This window comes from Drosophila takahashii, chromosome 2R (genome assembly GCF_030179915.1).
Source record: "Drosophila takahashii strain IR98-3 E-12201 chromosome 2R, DtakHiC1v2, whole genome shotgun sequence".
In the NCBI taxonomy this organism is placed as follows: Eukaryota; Metazoa; Arthropoda; class Insecta; order Diptera; family Drosophilidae; genus Drosophila; species Drosophila takahashii.
This window is the reverse complement of record NC_091679.1, coordinates 35,119,255-35,145,152: the sequence shown is the minus strand read 5'-3', so window position 1 is coordinate 35,145,152 and position 25,898 is coordinate 35,119,255. Positions and strand designations below refer to the sequence as shown.

The 25,898-nt window shown below is 39.9% G+C and overlaps 1 protein-coding gene and 2 long non-coding RNA genes across 3 annotated transcripts; 1 reads left to right on the top strand and 2 right to left on the bottom strand.

Moving 5' to 3' along the window:
* The first annotated feature begins 35 nt into the window (after positions 1-35).
* LOC108060399 (GTP-binding protein Di-Ras2) lies at positions 36-24,768 on the top strand. The gene is made up of 6 exons (XM_044393187.2): positions 36-267; positions 3,600-3,767; positions 5,014-5,123; positions 16,414-16,604; positions 24,060-24,189; positions 24,279-24,768. Exons 1-6 carry the CDS (start codon positions 103-105, stop codon positions 24,352-24,354), a joined length of 840 nt encoding a protein of 279 aa, XP_044249122.1. The 5' UTR covers positions 36-102; the 3' UTR covers positions 24,355-24,768.
* LOC138912722 (uncharacterized) lies at positions 1,626-2,767 on the bottom strand. The gene is made up of 3 exons (XR_011418272.1): positions 2,346-2,767; positions 2,190-2,275; positions 1,626-2,122 (listed from the first exon to the last, which is right to left on the bottom strand). It is a non-coding gene; the product is annotated as an uncharacterized lncRNA (long non-coding RNA).
* LOC108066556 (uncharacterized) lies at positions 6,487-7,973 on the bottom strand. Its single transcript, XR_011417995.1, has 4 exons — positions 7,847-7,973; positions 7,695-7,776; positions 7,257-7,362; positions 6,487-7,196 (listed from the first exon to the last, which is right to left on the bottom strand). It is a non-coding gene; the product is annotated as an uncharacterized lncRNA (long non-coding RNA).
* Positions 24,769-25,898: the final 1,130 nt, after the last annotated feature.

Here is a 25,898-nt window from a genome sequence, read left to right as displayed (position 1 = left end):
GACGAGACGGAGGCTGAAGAACCCGAGGAGAAGGACGGCAGGATACTTCACTTGAGGACAAACGATTTCTAAACAGAACACGCCGACAAAGCGGCCTGCGGCATGGCGGACCTTGAGCGCATACGGCTCGTCCTTCTGGGCGGCGCCGGCGTGGGCAAGAGCTCCATTGTGAAGCGCTTCCTGTTCAAAAGCTACACGGACAAATATCGCGCCACCGTCGAGGATCTCTACAATCGCGAGTACGACCTGGGCGGCGTAACACTAAAGGTGAGTCATGCCGCCGAATCCCCGGTTACAATGCAATAAGTCTGAGAGCCCACGCAGCTAAGCCCCGCGTGGGCTTGTTCTTTTTTTTCGTCCTTGTTTGCTGACATTTCGAGCGGAATTTTGCTGTAATTCGTTTACAAGTGTTTAAATGTCAAAATGCACTCGGAGAACGCAGCTACAAATGGGACATTCGTACTCATTTAGAGCGGAAAATAGGCAAAGTAAATACGATTAAAATTGTTAACAATAGGCATAAAAACAAAACACAACACATTTATTTTAGAAGGATGTCTAAAAGGGTAGCAGTTAAATATTTATATTTGTATTCCATTATTTTAAGATCAATTCCATTTTAATTGATTTTTAAGCTAAGAGGATATTCCAATATTTCAATAGCTCAAGTTGGCCCAATAATTTAAAGAGCAAGCTTTATAATTTCCAAAACTTGGTTTCCAACATCTAAATTCAACAATATATTCCCCGAGCGAAATAAATAACTGTAAACAACTCTCAGCTTATGAAGCCTTCCATTATGGGAGATTTATGATTTTAATAGGGGGCCTCTCGACATTTAGTTCCCCCGAATAATTTAAACTGCCAGCAGTTAGGAGGACTTCATTAACCCAATCACTGTTGTGGTCATCAACTCTCTGGGAATGCTGAATGCCAATTAATTAGGTAGAAATCTTCTAATTGGATGTCTGGAGAATCTCCACAGCATATTACACTCCATATGCAAAGTATTAGCCAAGACACGTGTGTTCTTGGTCTCCTGGCAATTGAGTAGCTCCCCTAAAGCCTATTTGGATCACAAGTGGTTGGTGGTTTTCGGGCGGTCGGTGCTTTTAGCCCAGCTTTGCCGGGGGCACAACTCAAGATGATTACAATATGTGTACAATGTACATATATTCACTCAAAATGAAAACACAAATTGAGCGAATGAATCCTTACTGATTTAAATGTACTTACGGCAATCTTGGGTAAATAGTTTTGGGCGGGGTAAACCCACCCACTGACTCAGAAGCCGACTGACAGGCTTGTGGGCGGAGGCTCATTAATCAAATTTGCACACGCTCAAAACAGCGGAAGCAACATGGAAAATGTGGGCCACTTCCCAGCCCGCTGGGCCACCAGTGCTGCCGTCGAAAGAATTCGGATCCTAATATGCTACTTAACAGGGGCAATTATTGGATAATAAGTAGTCTTGCCGGGGGAAATATACCGGAAACTGATAACGGCTGTGTATTATTTTAATCGGGTTCTAATCGCTCTCATGGAAAGCATAACGACCCATAAAGATCTGGCGGGAAATCAGGCATCTCAGCTGCCTTTCGACGCATCCTTACCACCGTGATGGCCTCCTGAAAGAGGAAACTTCTGATGGAACATCCTTCACTGCTTCGCTGATTATGTGCTGTTCAAACTTGTCTTGCATGTTCGGCGAACAAAAGTTGGGCTGAAAGTTGATTAATAGGTGGAATAACAGGAAGGAGCCGAGTTGCCTTCGCCTTGGCGTCATTATCAGCATTCCAGCTGGCCAAATTGATACCGAGAGAGGCGGTTGACACTCTTGGTGGCGACGCCATTGCGTCCATGTCCTGGTTCGATTTAATTAATTTCGTTTTAGCGACCGCTGTGGTGCGCATCCATTACTTAAGCCCGCCCTGATTGAATTCCACTCGGTGGCTGTCACCTGGACTTAAAGTGAGTTATTCCCGGCGCCGGTCAGGTGCATCCAAATCACATTAACCTGCACAATTTGCGAGGCTTTCTAGCCAACTTTTCCCTTTTTTGAAAGCCAAACCCAAGGAGTGCCCGCTTCCCGCTGTGACTGATGGTCGGAGCAGCATGTGGCCTTTAAATGGGAACATTACATTGCACTAAACGATTTCTGCTCTTTAAAAGCAATTTTGTGTACGTACTTGAATGTGCCGCACAGCGGGATGAATCGGATGCAGGATGCCTTAAACATAGATGGTCGAACAAAGGCGGCTGAGGCGAACAATGGCTGAGCGACGAGAAATGGTGTCAAAAATATAAACTGTGTCATTCTTTAGAGTGTTTTTAATAAAGTTTACTCATTTCGGCCGAACAATGCGTTACAAATTTGCCTCACAATGGCCCTGGTTGTCGATAGAGGGGGCACCCCGGGGGAGATGATACTTTACTGTACTGACAGGGCTAAACGGTTGGCTTTGCCTCTGGCTCTGTGGCTCTGTGGCTCTTTGGCTGCCTGGCCTTAACATGCTATTGACATTCCGGATCGCGTTCAATGCGTATCGCGTACGCCACGCGGCGATATATACAACGTAACAGATGCTGACACGGGGATTAGTTGGCATCAAGTGCGCATTGAACGGGCCGCGAGCCAGGAGTCACGACCCAGGAGCCACCACCCAGAAAACCAGACAACCAGACACCATCGTCGCCCCAGGCCGTTGTCCTTGTACTCTACACGGACAAATCGTTTAAAAAGCACTCCACTTAAAGCCCCATGTACTAAGAGGTCACACCAAAAAAATATTTTATATTTCCCCAAAACTGACATTCGATAAAAATCGCAATCGCATTGGCAGCCGAAACGATTTTAAGGAGAAATTATGTTACTTTTTGTATCACAAAAAATTCCCTTTAAGCCAAGTTCCGAGAAGCTACAAAACGATGTGTGTTGTATCTTATAACAAACTTGAGAATTTGCGGGGTTTTATATATTTGATTTTTCCACGAAAAACAAGTTCCGAAAAAATCGTTGTCTGTCGACATATTAAAATAAAGGAAAAATACTTTATAAATGATAAAATAAAAATAAAATAAAAAAAAACAAAAAAAAATTTTTCGCTGATTTTTTAGTTTAAGGATAAAGAGGCCAATTTCCAATTGATTTAAAAGCTGTGAGAATCAAGGGATAGGTGGTGTGACTTAAGTTAAATGCTACAGTGTGTAAACATGAATATTATTGTAATTTTTCATGATCAGAATAACGTGTGCCACTTGTAATTAACAAGAGGCCTAATTTAAAATACGATTTACGCACACATTAAATCGGTTTTAAAATCAAAATGAATTCTACCTATTATTATTGATTAAAATTAATTTTATAATTCATTTTTGTAAATAAATTAATGTTATTATAGCCTATCAAAAAGTTTATTATAGTGCGATTCTTTATTTGGAAATTAAATGTCAATGGTCTGTCATTGCGGTGGTCCAATTAAAATCCATGTCCGCTTGACACTTTTAAAGGCGGAAAGTTGCCTGTCGGGCAGCTTATTGTCAGGATAGGGTCATTGAAATTTAATTATACGTAATTTGTTGTGCTCTATCCCTTGCAGGTGGACATCCTGGACACGTCGGGCGACATGCAATTCCCCGCCATGCGGCGCCTGTCCATCGCAACGGCGCACGCGTTTATGCTCGTTTATGCCGCAACATCGGCGCCCAGCTTCCAGTGTGTGAAACAGTGCTTCGAGGAGATCCGCGAACAGCGCGGCGACTTTCAGGTGAGTTACGAATGAGTCCAGGTGCCACTCCTGCATTTTGTATGCAATCAGCGAGGGCTGAGAGGCGAAAGGGTCGAGAGCTCAACTCCGTGCACTTCGCCACAATCCGAAAAGCAATTATAAATATTCCCCTTTGAGCCGTAGCCGGAGAAGTCAAGCCAAGCGGCAGAGGTTTAGGCTTTTTGCAGGGCTCTTGCTCTAACGTTGCACAGTGGGTCCGGCTTTTATAAATTTGAAAGGAAAAGAGTCCTAAGACTTCTCATTGTGGATTAATAAAAGAAGAACAACAGCCAAATGCTAGAGATTTTAGTTTGACAAAATGATAGTAAATAGTTACAATAAATATGAGGAATTTTTAAATAATTTAATAAGAATATTAACATGGGGGTCTGAAAGAAAAAATTCCTTAGAATTAACTTAAAAAGTTTTTAATAAAAAATAAAGTTTTTTAATAAAAAACATAGGGCTTCGTAGCTTTTAATGCGATTTGGGGTAAAATTTCTTGAATTCAGCTGTAGATTATATTCCTTTAATGTATGGAAATGGTTGTTCTTTTAAGTATGTAGAATTAGGGCATTTTAAAGGTTTAACTTTCATTCCCGTATACATTGCGCTTTGAAGCATTTAAGGAATACAACGATTTTTTGTAAGGAATGCGTTTTAGGGTCTGGAGCCTCGCTTCAAAGATTATCATACTTTCTCTCTTCTTTGGACAAACTTCTATTTTAATCTAGGTAGCGCAGATTCCAACCAAAAAATGTTTCTCATTTTTACCCTTTTTTACTTTTATCCTAAAAAATCAATAAATTAACAAGAATAGAATGGGAGAGTGTATACAAAGACGATATGAGCATTCTTTCAGGATACTTTCAGAACATTGGGCAACATCCAAATCTAACGTATTAAAGAGTAATGCTTTACTGGCCACTTATTAATAGGTTTCACAATATCATGTTTGACTTGAAATAGTTATAAACGAAAATTGTAAAAGATATACGTTTTTCGAATTTAGAAGCTCGGTGGGAAGTCACTTTCTGCTATGGTCAGCCCACTATGGGATAGTTAGGGCTATTGTTTCGCGTGGCGCTCTCACGGTTTCCGCTTTCCGGCGCCATTGTGAGGGCGAGTATCAATTAGAGCACAATTCGCTTTGTCCGCCCTCCTATTTTCGGGGGGAGGCGATGCAAGAGGATGCTTGTTCTGCTCGAAGTGCCACACCACTGCTAATTCCCCTTTCGCTCCGCAGGACATTCCCATTGTGATCGCCGGGAACAAGGCCGACCTGGCCACCACCCACAGAGAGGTCAAGCTGGAGGAGGTGACCGATTGGGTGTTCTGCGAGCTGCCCCGCTTACGGTAAGTCCCACATTAATTTCACAGAATACGGCTGGCATAAAAATGCGCAACAGCTGCTGCATGCGACAGCAATTAGGGGACAACTGCCAAAAGTTGTGCAACAAAGCCCGGGACACAAAGCCGCAAAACCGCCAAACAGCTGCAATTTTCATAAGTAACGCAACAAAGTGGAATTAAAAAAGAGCCATAAATTCGCGGACCACCCCAGAAAAGCTGCAATGGCAAACGACAAGCGGCAAAAAGGCAAACGGCAGAAGGCAAAAGGCAAGCGGCGCAATTAAATTGCTAGAAATGAAATTAAGCGACGGAGAGCGTGACGGCGGGCCATGAAGGGCGTTGGTCCTCCGAAATCAGTTGCATTGTCCTCGGAAAGGGTTGTGGTGCTCATTAAATGCCATTTGTTAGCCGGCGAAAGTGTCGGAGTCAGAAAAACACACTGAAAAGAAAGAAATTCTGACAATGTAATTAAAATGTGCCAACGGAGATTTTAGAAGTTCATTAAAATATTTTTTCTGAAAAGCTTCTTTTAATTAAAAAATCGATTTCCTAATTCCATGTTTATTACCAATAAAATAAAAAATTCCAAATGATTTAAAGTATTTTTCCAAGTGCTGAAATTGGGAAAACGCACCATTTTCACGACGGACATTTCCCCATAATAGCTCCTAATTGGCCATCTTGTGCGGCAAACGGTGTAGCTGTCATCCAGGACATCAATTTGCGATTGTCGACGGGGACCAACTGTTCGTATGAGTGATATGTTAGAGCACCACGGCGAGTGTTCTTTGAATACCAAACAGTCGGGGCAATTCAAATGCACATACACTCATAGAAATTTTCCGGTAAAATCGCCCTAAAAACAAGGAAAATCGCCCTAAAACGGGGGTCAATGGCGACTAGGCAACAAAATTAGGGCAAATTGCCCTAAAAATACGGGTGAATTTGTCATACATTTAGGGCGATTTTTCGTAGATCTAGGGCGATTTTTCTATTTTCAAAGGTAACTGCCCTAAAAATAAGATATGAGACCCTTAAACTAAAGGCAGTTTCCTTTAAATCCAGGGCGATTTTTCTGGACTTATAGGCGAATTGCCCTGGAAATCGGAAAAAATACCTTTAAACTAAAGGCAGTTTTTTATAAATCTAGGGTGTTTTTCTGGATTTTAGGGCGAATTGCCCTAGAAATAAGGAAAAATATCCTAAAACTAAAGGCAGATTTTCATAAATCTAGGGCATTTTCTCTGGATTTATAGGCGAATTGCCCTAAAACATGCAAAATGCTCCCCAAAATTTCACGGCCATTTTTCATAAATAAAAATACGATTTCATTATATTTTTTTTGTTTTTTTTTTATATTTTTGTTTGTTGTTATTTACACAATTTCTTATTATATACATTTACATACTTTTCTACTTATTCTTATTGCTAAAAGAATTACATCGATCTTAATTTTTTGGCTTAATGTATTTTTTGGTCTTTAGGTTGTGTGCTTCTGGCGGAGGGAATTTTAGGTATTTTAAGGTTTATTACAATAAGTACTGATTATCAAATTTTACTTCTAATTGAATGCATAGAAATAATACTTTTTTTTTTGGAATGAACAGATTGTTTCTTTAAAATAGTTACAGCTTTAAGGTTTTATAATCCTTCAAGAGTTCGGATAAAGCTTTACCCTTCTTATCAGACTCTAACTGAATTTCATAAAAGATTTTTTGGATAAATGTCGTGGTTAAAAACAAAAAATATTTTGAAGCACACATCAATACTTTTCAATAAGGTTCGCATTCTATAAAAAAACCTCTAATAGGTAAACTGGAAATTCGCTAAGGTCAAAAAGGGCTTGTTCCCACGTTGCAGCTGAATGGTTGCAGTTTCGGCTTTCCGGATTAGCAATTTTCCCTCAATGCCTTTAGATGTGTTTGCAGTTCCCCAACAGTAGCCTTCCAAACCAAGAAACGGCTTCGCGGGTCCGCAATGGTGTGCTTCGCGTTCTTGCTCCCGCCGTCCTTTTTTGTCATTGCTGTCGCACCAACACTGAATGGATCGCAAGCCAAATTAAAGTTGATTGTATCTCTATTAAATAAAAACAGTCTATTTATTGAATGAGAAAAGAAAAAGAGAAAAAGCACATACCTTCAGCGTGGCTTTTCAAAGATTTGAGCAGTTTTATTCCTTACTTTCGCTTTTAAAAATTGCGAAAAGTGGTTTGCGGAAGCTGGATCTCAAAGACGTTCTCAATCTAAAACAAGAAAAAAAATTGTTAGAAATTAATATAAAAATGCACTACTAACAGTCAGAATTTTCATTTAGCCTGCGATTGCGTTTGCTGCTACTTCTGGAAAAAAAGAAGCAACAAAAGCCAATTTCGGTTACTGACGAAATGACGCAATAGAAATTTGGGGGTTATTTTGGCATATGCACTTGTGAATGCGGTTTGTCCGGTGCATAAATACAGATTTCTGGTAGATATATATATGTACACAAGTGTGTATTCTGTTGCATCATCTTTTTACCTCAAGCATTATTTACATATACACATACATATATGTATACTCTTATTAATGTTCTTACTTTGTTCTGCCCCACTTCCAAAACTCTACATCTGGACCGCTGCTTCCAGACAAATCTTTTTAAGTTTCAGCTGCATTTTCCTCTGTTACAGATATGTAAATTCAATTAGTTGTTAATATCCAAATTGCACAATTATATATGTATGTACTCACCAGAAAACTGAGAAAGAATCGCCTCCCAAGTCCTTTAATAGCGTTTACATTTTTCACTTTTTCACAAACAAAAGGTTTCATACAAACACGTCTTTTACTGCCAAGCGCCCGAAAAATTATGACAAAGTCTAGACAACGCAACTCTTTCTACCCCCCTTGCCACTGCAACGGACGAAAAGTAGCGAAGAAGAAGAAAAAGGGTGGACTTTTCTAAAGTCAAATGCGCTCAGCATCAAAATTCATAGAAAAAGGTCCGCCCTAATATACACACACATTCACTTGTTTTGACCTGCCAACCACACACACATACACACATATTACATGTGTATCCATTAATTGCGTCTTAGAATTTCGTTTGACTCTTCCTTGTTTTTAGGGCAATTTCAGAACATATTTTTGGCTATTTTGTTCTGCGTTTTAGGGCGATTTCGCCCTAAAAAGAAGGAATTACTTTTGGAGTCGACTCATAAAAATTCGCCCTAAAAAACAGGGCAAATTTGGCGTTTTGGAAAAACTAACCCTAAAAAATATTTTCCATGGCGATTTTTCGTATATTTAGGGCTAGCCACCCGTATAATAAGAAAATTTTTCGTAGTTTTAGGGCGACCTTGGTTTTAGGGCGACTTTTCTAGTATTTAGGTAAAAATTTCTATGAGTGTATGCATGAGGTCCTTCAACCTGAAGTTCGATTCGAAATTCGAACTGTTCGAATGATGCTTCTGGGAATTGTGGGGCTATGAGATGTTTGATTAGCAGTGCCAGTAGCTGATTTATGTTTGCTGCCCTGGCACAATGGGCAAATGCTCAGGAGCATGTCTGATTTCAGCAGCAACATTGAATTACATTGAATGAAAAAAGTAAATGTACATATTTGCTTTAGAAAAAGATATTAAATATAAAGAAACCATGGGTGATATGTGAATTTTGTAAATATTTATATTCATTTTTAATGTAATTCGCTCAAATGGTAGAAATGTTTAATTTTATTTTATGGCAGGAAAATTATAAATTCCGTATATCGGGAAAACTCATTTATATAAAAATAAATTAAAGTAAAATAAGTATTAAGTTTATTATGCCTTCAAATACACTTTAAAATATGTAAATTAAATTCTGTATGTCGTGAAAACTCTTTTATACACAAATAAATTAAAGTAAAATAAATATTAACAGTCGCAAACTCACTCTCATAGAGATCAGTCGTGCCTTTCTATCATCGTCTCAAATCCAAAGCTTATCTTACAAGCCACAACAACAATTCGTAAACCCAACGGTAACTGCAAGTGCAAGAAGTGCAAGTGCCAAACATAACCTACGCGCCATACGTAGCATGATGGGAGACCCACCCGACCGGGGTCCACCTCCTAGCCATAGCAATAACTTGGAACTCTTAGAAACTATCGGCCCTAAATACATGACCATAGCTAGATCAGATCAAAATCTCGATCTAAGCAACATCTCACCATTCTTGATCAAGAAGCAAATTGATTTTACCTGCAGTGGTGAAGTTGATGAATGTAAAAAACTCAGAAACGGAACCCTATTAATTAAAACAAAAACAAACATTCAAGCAAAGAGACTACTCCAACTCAAAGCTTTTGCCGATATAGCCGTAAACGTACAAATCCACAACTCTCTTAATTTTTCCAAGGGAGTCATATACAGTAATGACATTAGAGGTATCGACGTTGACATAATAAAAAGAGAACTAGCTTCTCAGCGAGTCCACGATGTTAAGAAAATACTTAGGAGACAAAACGGTATTCTCACAGAAACCGGCCTCGTAATTCTCACCTTTAACACTCTTACTCTCCCGGAATATATTATGATCGGTTACCAGAAAACAAATGTTAGGGAATACATTCCCTTACCCCTCAGATGCAATAAGTGCTTTAAGTATAACCACATCAGCAATGCATGCAGAAACAACAAACTTTGTTACAACTGCGGTGAAGAATATCACTTAGACCCAAACACTAACGACAAATGCACAAGACCAGCACATTGCGTAAACTGCAAAGAGGACCAAACCGCCGAACCACACAACTCTGTTAACCGTAGATGCCCCATATTTAGAACACAACAGGAACTCACAGCAATTAAAACTACAAAAAAATGCGACAATAAAACTGCTCTCTCTATCCTACGATCCCGTAACACCGCCACCACACCACACTCATACGCATCAATAACTAAAACTACCCAGCAACAACCAACTACGCTCACAAACCATACAACGCTCACAAACCATACAACACAACAAAACTCTGGACCTCAACATCTCAAAGGACCCGATCTTACTCAACAACGACTAACTAGATCCAGGACTACGCCAACATCTTATGCAGACCTCACAACCACACATAGTAACTTAGATAATCTAAAACCAACCCAACCCCCTAAACCAACCCCCAGCACTGTACAAATCCTACCGCTTACCACATCCAAACGCACGATCGCAAACCTCAAGGCAGCAGCCAAAGCCACCACAAAAAAAACCAAAAAAAACCCAACTACGCCTGAGAATGCTTCTAGCGACTCATGCGATATGGAAATTAATTAAACACCAATCACCCTTACTAATCTAGATTAATGCTAAAAATAATTCAATGGAACATAAAAGGATACAAGAATAACTACCAAGAACTTCAAATACTCCTCAAACAATTTAACCCACATATAATTGCCCTACAAGAAACCCATATATCTCTCACAGAATCTCTACCTACCCCTGTAAACTTTTCTCTTTTCTGCAGCCAAAACACTAATGCATTCGGTGGCACAGCGCTTCTGGTGCATAATTCTATCTCTCACACCCAACACCAACTGACCCCAGAGTTTGAAGCTATCGCCATTCAGATAGATTCCAAAACTAAATTTACACTAATTTCCACATACATCTCTCCCAACAAACAATTTCGCTCAAACAACTTACTAAACGTCTTTTCTCCTACAAACCTACCCACTATAGTCCTAGGTGACTTCAACAGCTGGCACCCATATTGGGGTTCCCCCAGAGCCAACTCTAGAGGCAACATTGTTGCCAAATTTATAGACCGTTCAGACTACATACTCCTTAACGACAAATCTCCAACACACTATTCCACACACAACACATTTACACACATAGACCTCTCTCTTGCCACTGCCGACATAGCGCCTGAAATAACGTGGAAAGTGATCGATGATCTTCACGGAAGCGATCATTTTCCCATCCTTATAACTATGTTCCCAAACACTTCCTCTCCATCCTTTGTCGCCAAACCATCCTTTAACCTGAACAAAGCAGACTGGACTCTATATGCAAACACCATTACGCAACTATGTTCCTCTACACAACCTTGCAACAGCAACGTTAATAAAGAAGCCGCACTTATTAAAAAAACACTTATACAATCTGCTCACATAGCTATTCCACAAAACACAACCTTTTCCCTCAAACACACTGTTCCCTGGTGGAATCAGGAACTTACAAAGCTAAAAAATACAAAAAACAATAAATTTAAACTTCTTAAAAGGAACATAAATACGATAAACATGCTAGAATTCAAAAAAGCAAACGCAAAATTTAGAAGAGCTATTAAAGAAGCTAAAAAAACATCATTATACAACTTCACTTCTGAAATTAACCCTAACTCTGACCCATCGAAAATGTGGGCCAACATTAAACGATTATGCGGCCTCTACCCTTCTAAACATATCCATGCCATACATAGCCCCCTAACGCAAACCACTTCTACATGTCCCTCAGAAATAGCCAACACCTTCGGCGACCTATGGTCAAAAGAAGCTGATGACTCAAACTTCTCCGACACATTTAGAACGAACAAAAACCTCACAAACAATTATATTTATCACGAACCTTGTGATTCAGCCACTCAAATAGAAGGCAACATTTCCTTTATAGAATTTCTATCCGCACTCAACTCCCTAAAAGGCTCCACACCTGGCATGGACCGGATATCCTATTCCATGATCCAGAATGCGCCTCCCTCCTTTAAAATCAGAATTCTTAACCATTTTAACTATATTCTAGATTCCCACATCCCTCAAGCCTACAAAGTCAGCCTCATACTTCCCATCCTCAAGCCACAAAAACCACAAATCGAACCAAATTCATATAGACCAATTTCCCTAAACCCATGTCTTGCTAAAGTCTTAGACAAAATCATTGCTAAAAGGTTGTGGTGGTTTGTTATCACTAACAAACTCATTCACAACAACCAGTTTGGGTTTAAAAGAGGAAAATCTGTTCTAGACAGTCTACTATACGTAGACCACCTAGCAACAAGATCCCTTTCCTTAAAACGCCACCTATCGATTGTTTCCCTGGACTTTTCCAAGGCGTTCGACAAAATTGGTATCCACACTATCATCCAACAACTTCAAGAATGGAAGCTAGGCCCCCGAATCATCAAATACGTAGCTAATTTCATGACAAACCGGAAAATTATTGTCAAAAACGGTCGAAATATGTCCAACAGTTTTCCTCTCAGCAACGGCATCCCACAAGGTTCTCCCATCTCAGTCATTCTATTTCTAATATCTTACAACTCCCTAACAAATATTATCGCCCGCCCGAGGCAAATCCAATTCACGGCTTACGCCGACGATTTCCACCTTATCATCCAACACAAAAGAACGAAAAATCCCACCGTAGTTCTCACTTCCCTCTTCCAGGCAATTAAAAACTGGTGCTCCTACTCAGGAGCCTCCTTATCGGTTGATAAATGTCAAAGTCTTCATATCTGCCGCAAACACAATTGCAAATCAAAAATTCGAACCGGCTCCATTAACATTCCGGATTCCAACAATACCACAATTCTTGGCCTCACTCTAAACAATAGATACAATTGGACAACCCACATAAATAAATTAAAAACCAAACTCAGCAAGCCCTTAAACATTATCAAACACCTTTCCAGTCCCAAACACAACACCAACACATCCACGCTTATCCAAATAACTAAATCCATCCTCATCTCCAAACTGGACTACTGCCTTCCCATATACGGGAACGCCCCTACCCACCTTATAAACAAATTAAAAACAACAATACACTGCGCAATCAGAGCAGCACTAGGTGCTTTCAGGACTACTCCAACGAGCAACTTGCTAGTAGAAGCCAATATAGGCTCTTTCGACCACCGTATAAATCTCCTAACAGGCAAACTATCGAAGAAACTCATACACTCATTTGACACCCCCCTTAAAACCCTGACTAAAACCTCAAAAAAGAAATTTAAATACCCTAGCACAATAGACCGAATAATTAACATATGTAAGGAACTTCACCTTCCCTTCAGTCCAATTAAAAACTATCATAACAAAAAGTACGACATGGAAATTATAAATAAAGCCACCAACACAACACTATCCAACTATAATAAAGCAAACACGCCCCCCTCAATCTATAAACAACTTTTCGAGTCCTTAAAAAACACCATCCCCTTTCACAACATATTCTACACCGACGGCTCTATGGCCAATGGTATAATTAGTTACAGTGTAACCAAAGAAACCTATCCCATCAAAGCTGGACTCCTTCCCCACTATTCATCCGTTCTCTCAAGTGAACTTATAGCCATCCACGAAGCCGTAAAACTTGCATTGAAAACCCCAGGCAAACATGCTATCTGTTCTGACTCCCTCTCTGCTCTAAAGTCAATCATTAACTCCAACAACCACTCCTATTATCCCTCATCTATAAGAAACCTTATCATAAACCACTTCCCAAAAATCATACTAATTTGGATCCCCAGCCACATCGGCATAGTAGGTAATGAGAATGCTGATAATACAGCTAAAGAGGCCCAACAATTTCCGCTCATCTACACCCCAAACAACAACTCCAACGACATCTCTCACTTCCTAAAAAACCACAACAAATCTAAACTATCGGACATACTAAACAACGTTTCCCCTTGGTACAAAAAAATTCTTCATTCTTCCCCTCAAACCATCGTTAACATATCCCCCAACCAATCTAGGAAAGCTCAAATCCTCATTAACCGACTCAGGTTAGGACACACCAAGCTCACAAATGCTCACTACATAGATAGGTCACTTTCAAATACGTGCCCGTTCTGCAACAACTCGACAATTAGCCTAAACCACATAATAATCAGCTGTCCCTCACTATCCCAACACAGAAGAGATATCTTTAACTCCGAAAACCCCATTCACTTCATTGCAAACCCTACTAACGTCAACATCAACAAAATCATCTCGTTCCTCCGTATAACTAATTTAGCACATACTATCTAAGAAAACTGTCCCTTAATAAAATATTCAGTCGAGCCGAAAGCCTTAGTTGCTAGCGCTCTAAAAATCCCCAGTTAGCTCATAGTTTTAACTGTAAGTTAGCTTTATATAAATAAATAAATAAATAAATATTAAGTTTATTATGCCTTTAAATACACTTTAAAAAGTATTTGTCAATACTCATAAATTAAAGGCTAGCACTCAATTCCACTCAATTTGCAAATACTCAACATTTATTCAGAAGTTCAACTTTGTCAGTTAAAGTAGATTACAGACCGAATCGACGAGTGGTTAATGAGTGTAAATGACCTGATTCAGTACCCTTGCTTGGCCGCATTAACAATTTTAATGTATTTTTTGCGTGACAACTGGCCCTGAAAGGGTGGCCGCATCCTTTCGATTCGCTGGAATTAAAAGGGACTCGCTGGCCAGCACTTCTTTTCAGGCAGTTTTCGCGCCGTAATTGCTTCCTTAATAAACTGCCGGGCAGGACTCGTAAAAATCACTTACAATCACATACGTGCCTGCCACTGGAGAGAGAGGTCCTGAGTCCCGAGTCCATAATTCCATATCCTGCGGTATGGGCGGGGGCAAGTGTGGGGCGTGGCACGCTCGTGTTGCTGTTTAAGCAAGCGTGCGTAAACTTATTTAAAAGCGACCGACACACAGACCGAAGAATGCCACACAGGAGGCGCACTCAACCGCAAAATGGAGATGACAGAGGCCGCAGGACGAAGGATGAAGGACACGAGGACGCAGGACATTTGGCGTGAGCATTACGTACAAATCTCTGTTGGATTAAACATTCACGCAGATTGATGGTGCGGTTTTGTCCCCGAGAGCGGGAAACACCTTGAACCATTCGCCACAATCTCGCACCTCCACTCAGCGCCCACACTAGACTCCACGGGGAAAGTTTGTGGAGCGTTTCATGGCATCGCATCATGGCAATGCAATTTGTTGCTCTGTCTGTCTGTCGGTCGGTCTGTCTGTCTGTCTGCGGTTAAACTCTTTAAGAGCATGCCACTCAAGTGCATTTATCTGCCTGAATAAGTACACCCCTTACATACTGTGCTCATTGTGGATAGGATACATGTGGAACAGTCCCTACATGTGTAAGTGCTTCACTTTACCGAAGGTGGAACAATGTATTTATTCAGCATTTAATTGCAAAGTCATGCGCATTTTTGGCCGGCCCTTTTTCCTGCGTTTATGCGGAAAATAAACTCCAATACGATATAAATTTTACTTTGATTTACTGTTATGGTAGCTTACGGCATTAACAATGCAGCCATCTATTTATTTATTTTGCCAAGTCAGCCGTTGCCATTTTAATTAAATGAAGCTTCGTGGAATATTAAAATATTCCCCGTCACTCAGTAAACAGTTTCATTTTTATTTATCCATTTCAGGCAGCTTAAATTGCCAATATTTAATTTTACCCAAGTCAATTTAAATTGAGAGAATTGTTATCCATTTATAAAATATCAATTGACTCTAAGCAGATTTAAGCATATTTAGAATTTAATAATACGATTAAAGAATTATGATTCCATTTACCTGAAAATACAATTATTTTCTATACAGTATAAATAGGGAAGTAGTATAAATATATGTTTAGAACTTAACCTTAATTTCAATTGTTTTTTACTGAGTGAAAAGCCAGAACAATGAAGAATACTCATACAAAAAATAAAGATTAAAATTCTTTTGACAAACAACATGGCCAAACAAAAAAAACCAATGACTTTATGATGGAAAGCCATACTGAAATATTTTGTTTTGAGCTAAGCCGTCTGATGATGGCCAAATTAAAGCTTAAAATCCCTCTGACAGGCGAGTACTAGAAATTGCCAGTGTGTTGAACACCACCTGTCCTCGTCCGCGTCCTCTTCCTCATCAACGTCCTTGTCTCGAGCCTGGCCGCAGTTTTGTGGGGCCACCACGGATCGGTTTTGTGGCCGCAACCTGCAGTGAATCCCCGGCATTGAGTAGAGCCGTACATGACATGCTTAATTTAGCCATTAGCAACATTTGTTTCGGCTGCCCCTGGATGATTGCCGATGGCCCACTTTTGCCGTGGCGAGCGCACAAAAACTCTGTTATGCATTGAACATGCCGCATTGTTGCGCTGCTTTTGTTTAGCCTTTTTTGGCATTTTTGGTTTCGGGTTTTTTGTGTCGGCATCGCTTTGTTTTGGGCCAAACAAAATGTGCTGATGTATGCATTACGTATACGCCGCTTATGCAGCCAACCCTGAAAAGTATGCAACCCTTTTTAAAGCCAGTTTTTTCTGCTCGCAGGGCAAAAGTGCTGGAGTGCTCGGCGAAGGAGGACAGCAATGTGACCGACCTCTTCAAGTCTTTGCTCTCCCTGTCCCGCTTCCTGCCCGCTAGCAGTAGTGGGAGCGGGGGCAGCGCGGGCGGCGGCGAGGCGGCGCCCAGTGGTTTCAAGCGTCGTTCGTCGGCCTACGTCAGCGCATCGTCCAGTCGCAGTAAGTAAATACTATTAACCATATAGCGTTTAAGGAAAAACAAGTGAATATGGGAGGTCTCAGAAATTACAGATTTTTTAGATGTCGAAATAGGTGTGTAAAAGGACGCAACAATATATTTTAAAGTCAAAAGTGCGATGAATTCGTTCAGAATCCTTTATTCACTGCATACTTTTAATTTGACATTTAAAAGTGATTTTAAAACCTTAGTGATTTTTGAGCCACATTAATAAATCAAATACTTTTAATCTTCGAACATTTTAAAGACCTGTAATATCATCATTTAGAGTTAAGGCTTTGGTATCAAAAATTTTACTTTTTTTATTTGTTCAAGCTTTGTATATTTTTTCAACAATATGCATTGTAATGCAACTATTTTTGTACATGGTATACAAAACGATTTACAATGGATCGGACTGAAATGTTTTTAAGTTATATATTTGTTTTTTAAATCGGTCTCTTTTGTTCCTAAAAGGAAAATAGACTTTCTGGATTTTGATATATATGTTTTAAGTAAAAGAGTAATTAAAAAGTTATGTTTTCCCGACAAACAAATTTTATAAATGTGTTTGTCCTTGTCCTTAAATATACATGAAGAGTTGTAGATATTAGAAATCATTTTTGTTCCATTAGAATCCAGCTAAATCGCTTGAGTTGTATTTCCTTGTGCAAAAAGGCCAAACATATTTGCAAATCCATTTGGCCAGGACAGTCCGTGTCATATACATAGGGGTCGGGTTTGGAGGGAAACCTCACTGTAAATCCGCCTCTGGATATGTTGCCATGGCCAGGCAAAATTAAATGATACGCTACCGAGAGCTGATTCCAACTCTTTGTTGATTGTTTTTTGCCTGCGAGGTTGCCGTTGCAGTTTCAAATATCAATTAAACATTCATATATTCGCCGGCTTTGATTGAAAGTCAGAAGGGTAGCCATCGGAACATCGTTCGGGGTTCAATTACAGCTTTATTCGGGGGGCTTTAAGTGGCATCGTAAGCAGCTTAATTAGCGCGAAATTAAAATGCGAGTCTGCCGGCCGTAAATGCAATAATTAAGCAGCTTGCAGGTCGCAGATGTAATTAAGCCCTGGTCTCAACCGTTGACTAGTACGACAGCTGGCCGGGCTTAATCAATAATTGATGCACATTTATTAATATATTCATTTTAAACAAAGGCGAAAAGCCGCACGCACATGGGGCCAATTAATGGAAATTCTTTAAATGCGCCCAGGGCTAGGATAACTTTTGGCAATTTGGCTAATTGAATGCAATTAGCATTCCTGCTGTCGTCCCTGTCTTCGGCCTAATTAATTGTGCGAATTCGGCAGTCAAGCGAAGACTGTGGGACCGTGAGACCCTTTCTTCCGACCCGATTGACAAAGACAAACTCTTTTTCATTATTCAGCAGACGACAAAACGGAGCCCAATAAAAGAAACACAGAAAAGCAAAGCAAAGTAGAGCTAAACAAAAAAGCCGTCGAGACGGGGTTAAAAGCACAATAAGGCCAAGTTCGCTTTTGGCATCCTTTCCCTCGATGTTCAAACGAATTCCATTTTATCAAAATGTTTTCGAGCCTTTCGAGCACGTGTATTAATTAAAAAGCTTGACCTCCTAATTACCCTGTAATGGAATGCTTTATTATCTCATTAAAAACTTAGTTCGCAGCATATGAAAATAGAACGGGGCTCAAGAAGTTGAAATTTCGCTCGAGTTCGTCAAAGTATAAATATCTAGTTAATTAATGTTGCCCCAAAATGTTTCTTCTTTCCCTTGCACGGCGGCGAAATAATTAAATTAATTTCCGCCGGAGAGAAAAAAGTTGCGGAATCATTACAGATACCCAGAAACCAGCTACCAGTTCCTCCAGCAGGCAGATGCCAATAATTTAATTGTTCGCCCCCGAAGACTTTTCATAAAATTTCAGTGGCCGCCGCAAAAGTCATTCAAATTAAGTGAAAAGTTGCCCGGCGGCGAAATTCCGAGTATATGCAAGTACATAATTTCCAGCAAATTTAAATTCAAATGGCTGGAAGCCGCCCATTAACGTCGCCCCACAAAACATATTAAATGCTGGTCGAAAAATGTTGTCAAATACTTGGTCGAGGGTCCACGTCCTCACAACACACAAAACACACAAGGCACAACTGTCGATGACAGGCGAACAATGGCGGTCTGAATGGCGAAGGTCGAGTGGCAGACGGACTCCCGGCGGTTCGGAGGTTCAAAATTTCAGAGGTTGAGGGGTTCAGAGCTCCAGAGGTGACAGCGCTGACAACGACGCCTTGAATGTGCCACCGAAAATAGGTCTAAGCACTTAATCACTTGCGGCTCAAGGGGCCGCAGTCAAGTAATTGCCTTAAAAAGTACAGCGTGCGACGTATGCAAAGCGAATCACAGAAATTTCATTTACGACGCTGCCATTTTGTGGCTGAGATTGTGCCACACGTGTTTACGGGGCATGCTAGATGGGCTGATGGGTTTATGGGTGGCACGAAAAATGGACGACCTCCCATGTCTGTCTGTAAGTTGAGACAAAGCCAAAGCTGCAGGCCACATACATGTGCTGCGGCCGGGAAAGCGGCTTTTCCTCCTGGTCCCCACATAGCAGCTCGCCCTCGCAGGTCGTTCGCGTGGTTTTCGGGTGGTTCTCGCCGCAAGCCGTTTTATTTCAGACCGACAAACCAGAGCCTAACTCAATTGTGGGTGTTCCCTAGCACACACATTACATGCTAAACATATTTAAGCCACGTTCATGCGTCTATTCCCCTGATGTTACATGTTGAACAATCGCTTTTGTCAGCAATGAAAAGATATTTCTTTGACTGTAAAATATTTCTGAAAATCTTACCAAAGAAACTACTATATTTTAAAATTGCTATATTATTAAGAGTTCAAGTTTAATAAATATCTGGTTAGTTTTATTGCTCTTAAGAGACCTTTTGCTAAATTAAATTTATCTAGCATGTTAAGCAAGTTGAAATAACGACAGATCTGCTTTATGCGAATAAGTTTTTTAATCACTTGAGAATAAAATTCCGAAAATGTTCTATAATTTACTGGATGATTAATTTTAGTGCAGTTTCGGATTATTTTACAATCTATTGCTTTTTGCCGACGATTGCAGAAATTATTTTAGTATATTCTCATTTTACAAGCGAAATAGTTGTAGTAAAATATTCACATTAAATTTTGGTTTTTCGTAAACATTTTAACTTGGGGGTATCGGATGCAAACCAATTGATGTGGAAAACATTTTTGCATTCGCTCTGGCAACATAATAAACGCCCATTGTATGACACCAACATTTTTTATTTTTCTTCTTTGGTATCAACGCTTTGCCACGGTCGAGTCTCTCTGACGAAACCCGAAACACAGAGAGTATGAGAAGTGAAACAAATTTAATTTAAATTTCTGTTACACGACGCACACATCAATTCCCGCCGCATATGCACAATTTATACGCCCAAAAACGAACCCCGGCCACCGGCACATCCGTTCACCCCCGGCACTTGTTTGTTTTTGTGCCGTGATGGCAGTATTTTTGCGTGCGAGGGTCCTCGTTACGGAGTCCCATTCTCATTCACATACTCAGCCGCAGATCGGCGGGGGAAAAGTGCTGCCCGGAATGGAAACGAAGCCGTTTTCCAGGCCGTTTTTCGCGCGCTCTCTGTCAGCGGCAGCAATTGTACATTTTCCCCTTCCGACTAACGGCGTTTTTTTGACAACAATGGCGTTGGCAGCCATTTTGTTTGCACTCGACATCCGCCGCATCCGGCGACACCCAAAAGTATGCAATGCAACACTCTGCCACAAAGTGCTGGCCCACTCAATAATTCTGTTTGCACGGATCATTTAGCCAAACGCCAGGCGTATTTCTTGCCACTAAGCTGCAAAGTTTAATAACTAGATTGACTTGGCTTTGGCCCTCCCTTTGTGTTTGCCTTGTGGTTCTTATGCCTCAAATTCACACCCCGTTTTCCGGGGCCAAGTTATCAATTGTTTTCCCATTGTAAGCCCTTTCTTTGTTTGCGGCTTTATTGCTCGGGCTCCGGACGGAACAAAAAGGTTTGTTTAGTGCCAAGAAAAACATCTTGCTGCGAACACCTTTTGTGCCAGTTTAACACTCGCTTTGGCAGTCTAAGCTGGCTGATTGAGGATTACCGGAAAGTTAATGACTCCATTGACACTGATTTGCCATTGCTTACTTAATTGGTTCGACTTTGAAGACGACTTTTGACTGCTATTTAATTCGCAGTGACAGAAGCATTTGAGTACTCGCTTTTCGTTGGGATATTACAAAGAAACATATATATGCATAAATCACTATGGACGGCCGTCCATGTAGTGACGAAGCGCACCAGGAGAGTGTGCGAAGGCGACTACTATATATACACGAAGAAATGAAAATCTACTGTGATGGTCCGATCATAATGAATGATACACCTATCGAAAGGTATTGCAAAAACTAACAGGATTGCATACCAAGACATTAAGAAAATGAATTGGCTTGGGAGAGAGAGCGGTGAAAGTGAAAAAGTGAAAATTTCGAAATTTGGAGATGTTGGGGCCGGTGGGGATAAACGCCCCCTCGCAATGTTTTAGTTGTATTCCTTTCGAAAATACCCGTCGAATGAGGGGTCATATGTCAAAATCCGACGCTCCGTTCAAAAGTTATAGCCAAAATAAGATTTTCTTCGTCTTCCCAAAATGAAAATTTAATTCTGTTTGTCAGTTTGTGAGTTTGTCAGTTTGTCAGTTTGTCAGTTTGTCCAAAACATGTTTTTTAAGTTTTGAAAATTTGATATGACGTTCATCACATCGATATAAAAAACTTTTGTTCTACCACTTTTGGAAAAACTCGCTAGTTTAGCGGGAAAACAGCTATAAATAGCTAAAATGCGGAAAGCCGTAACTTCTATACTACTAATGCTACAGACTTGTGCTGCATCTCGTTTGAAAGGTATTTTTAAATGCTATAAACGCCCTCTATATGCAATTTGTTTAAATGTAATAGTTAAAAAGATATGAACAAAAGAAATTTTTTTTAAACTTTCTTTTTAGCTTTTTTTAAATTTTCTCAAAAACGGCTCTAACGATTTTCCTTACAACTTTAAACTGTATAGCCCTTGAGATTCCTAAAATTTTGGTATATAACACATTACTGTAAAAAGTCACGTTTAAAAGTTATTTTTATTCGAAAATGGCCACTTTTGCCAGCTCGAACAATTAACGCTCCCTGAGTATTGAATTTTGTGGGAGGGTATCCGAACTGTATTTTAGGGTCATGGAATCAGTAAATTTGCACTTAAGAGTTCCATATGGGAATCTATTGTTTTACGACTTTTGGAAAAAGCCGCTACTTTAGCGGAAAAAAAGCTAAAAATAGCTCAATTTCGTTAGTTTGTAAGTTCTACACTACTAAAGGTACAGATATGTGCTATAACTCGTTTAAAAGGTATTTTGATATACTTCATCGCCTTTTTAACTTAATTCGTTTAATACAATGGCTTACCAATTTAAATTTAAATGTATATATTAACTCCTATGAGAGCAAATGTAAACAAACAAAAACTTCTGATATCAAATAAAAACACCTCTTAACGAGGTAAAAAACTAGTGACGATCGCGCCTTCAGCATACAAAAGTTCTGATATCAACATTTGTGACGAAAAATTATTACACTTGTCATTAAATAGACTTTCTAATATTTTCTCATTCGGCACGCTGCAATAGAAAATGCCTGTAAGGGGCTGTCCATATATTACGTAATCACGTTTTTGGTGATTTTTGACCCCCTCCCCCCCCCTGGTGATCAAACGTAATCATTCAATAAACAACCCCCCCCCCCCCAATGATTACGTAATCCCCAGAATAACATTTTTTTTGTTTTAATCTGTGGATTCAAACGGAGATGCAACCCAATCTTTAATATTGTTTATAAATGAAGTTTGGTATGACACATTCGGTTCGTCTTCGCTGATATTATCCCCAACATACTCTTCGTCAAGCCATTCCAGGTCTTCGCGTCCTTCGTGTGATTGAACCACTAAACATTCTTTTTTTCGCCGCCCAGCCACTACAAAAATTTTTTCTCTGCTTTCCTATTTAAGTTTGTAGCAGGGACCGTAACTGTTAGGGGCTGTCCATATATTACGTAATCACGTTTTTGGTGATTTTTGACCCCCTCCCCCCCTGGTGATCAAACGTAATCAATCAATAAACAAACCCCCCCCCCCCAATGATTACGTAATCCCAAGAATAAAATTTTTTTTGTTTTAATCTGTGGATTCAAACGGAGATGCAACCTAATCTTATATATTGTTTATAAATGGAGTTTGGTATGACACATTCGGTTCGTCTACGCTGAAATTATCTCCAACATACTCTTCGTCAAGCCATTCCAGGTCTTCGCGTCCTTCGTGTGATTGAACCACTAAACATTTTCTTTTTCGCCGCCCAGCCACTAAAAAAATTTTTTCTCTGCTTTCCTATCTAAGTTTGTAGATATAATTAAAGGAAAAAAGTTTTTAAATAAATTCTTTAAATAAAAAAATGAATATAAAATGATTACGTAATCATTGTGCAAGACCCCCCCCTCCCCATGTAATCAAACATAATCATTTCAATAAACCCCTCCCCCCCCCTAGGTGATTACGTAATATATGGACAGCCCCTAAAGAGAAAAAGGCTGGAATAGTTTGCTAGGGCAGGCCGAATGAGAAAATATTAGAAAGTCTATTTAATGACAAGTGTAATAATTTTTCGTCACAAATGTTGATATCAGAACTTTTGTATGCTGAAGGCGCGATCGTCACTAGTTTTTTACCTCGTTAAGATGTTTTTTTTATTTGATTATACACTACTAGAAAAGTAGAATACTTACTCTTGAAATAATTTTACTGATTAGAAGTTTACAGTTTTATGTTTATTTTAACTGAATATTAATTTTAATTGGACTTTGACCACAGTGGTTCTGTTGATGATCTTCCTTTGCCATCACTAGTTACATTTTTGAGGTCCGTTTGCCATATTGGCGGAAGATGCGTGCCATATCCTCTGAGCTGGATCCAAAAGCGAAATGGCAGTGGATGGCTGGCGGTTGAGCAGTCTTATCTTGAGATGAACTTTGACTGTGCAACCGGCTGTAAAAAAACCCATTTCGAGCGGTAACTTTGCGATATGCAAGTCCCTCCCCTCCTCTTTGTGTGTGTGCCGTTCATAAGTTAATTACGTCAGCGCTTGGCGGCTGCAGGAAGTTGGGATGTCGAAATGTCCGGATGTCCCAGTTGCTCCGACAACGGGCAAGGACGAGCGACCTCAGTGGGGAAATTGGATTTTCTCTGCACTTGCAGCTCCGAAATCGCGCAGTCCCTTTGTAACTTTGCCGGCATACGGCAGTCATTAAATGCACTCGTGGATATTAATTAGCCATGCGTCGCCATCTATTTGTTCCAGACAAAAATCGGATGAATAGCCCGGCTCTGGGCGGCGCCGGCGGCAGTGGCGACAAGAAGGGCTCCGGACTGGTGGACGCCGTCGATGTGGCCACCACATCGGCAGAGGCCAAACTAAAGCCGCGTTCCAGGTGAGTGCGACACGCGGCCACACACACGGACATCCACATCCGGTTCCTGTTTGGGCCTCCCACACAACTCATGACCTCTTCCCTTTCAGATCGCTCATACGCCGCGCATCACGCAAGACCAAGCAGCAAATCAACAACGCATCCGACGACTGCAATGTGCAGTAAACTATTATTTTGGCCGGCAGCACTGCGTTTAATTACAATTACGCCATTATGTTTGGCCACAATATGCATTAATAATGGACGCCAGTTAATTAGCCTGCATAAACAAGTGGCGCAGTATTTATGTTCGGTGCAATGAGCTGATTATTCTGATAATATAAAACTCACACCAAAAAAAACACTTGCTCAAAGGCAAACAAAGCCAGTGAGATTCAATTGCAACTCTATTGTAATTTAATTTATTTAACATGTGTATCGAATCCTAGGTTAGAAACTAGAGCTTCAAAATTATGCCCTGATGACACTGGTCTAAGATTAGAAATATATGTTTTTAAGCTCTGTAACTCATAATTAAGTAATTATTTCTTTAAACATAGATTTTATTATAGCCAAAGATTGTAGATTTAAAGACAATTTAATATCTTTTAATTCCAGTGTCATCGGGGCATAAAAGATTAGGGATTATTTCGACATTCAACTGAAACATCAATCTATTTGAGTTCCGGTCATTACGGTTTAAAGGGACCAGGTTTATTTAAATTTAAAATTAACTTTTATACGACAAACAATTTCGCTTTCAATTTTCATAAATTTTAGTATAGACTCTGGGTACTCAATTTGAATTTAATTGAGAGAGAAGCTGAGAGACAGGGCGAGATTTTGAAGAATCGTAATACCGTTCAAAGAGTTCCTTTTGATGAGAAATTAATGACTCTGCTGTTGTTGTTCGTTGACGTTGTCTGGCTGAAAAGGGGGCGCTTTTTGCGAAAGGACTAAGTTTAATACGTTTTCCAGTGATGGATTGTCATAATATTATGATAGGTTGCATAGCTTTAAGGTAAATTCTAGAATGCTAATTTATAAAGCTCTATCTGCACCCCTAGCCGACACCATAGTTAATATTGGAACGTTCCGCCTAGAGTACATATAAATAGTAATAACAATCTTGATGGATGGGTAAGAGTGTTTGTATTTGCTTTGAGCCGAACTCGCTCGGTTGGAATTCTGAGTAAGACGCAAAATCACAGAGTTACAGCGACAGGGTGAATTCGGGACTCAAGGCGAGTTTTGTAAGAATAAAGCAATTTCGCGGCATTCTCCTTTGGCTCCAGCCACGTAAAATAACAAAAAACTTTAGCAGAGAGCACAAAACAATTTACTATGCAAAAAACGTAATTGTAAAATAAATTTGACGAGACCGCTGGAAGAGAAGAAGTCTCGAAATGCTTATCAAGGATAATACAGGGTGAACTTCTTATGCTAAATTGCCAAATAAAATCAAATCAAATTTCCAACAATGCACATCAAGTTCGCAGGCGAGTTTTATGGTATAAAATAATCGATAAATATGTTTTTAATACAAGTTATTTTCCCTTTGGCAAAAGCACAAGCACAAGCACAAGTTACACTTGCAACTGCGGAAGTGCGTGTGTGTGATAAGAGTCCTTTGTGTTTGTTTACCGGAATGTGCTTAGCAAATAAGATTTATTTAAAAGACTACTTTTAGGCAGGATTATCGGGAGGATCTGTAAATGGATGAAATACGG

Bases quoted from the DNA above. Each gene is read 5' to 3' on its own strand.
- LOC108060399 (XM_044393187.2), top strand. From the start codon at position 103: ATGGCGGACCTTGAGCGCATACGGCTCGTCCTTCTGGGCGGCGCCGGC. The intron at 5,124-16,413 runs GTAAGTCCCACA...TTCTGCTCGCAG, and splicing joins TGCGAGCTGCCCCGCTTACG to GGCAAAAGTGCTGGAGTGCT. The intron at 16,605-24,059 runs GTAAGTAAATAC...TATTTGTTCCAG, and splicing joins CAGCGCATCGTCCAGTCGCA to ACAAAAATCGGATGAATAGC.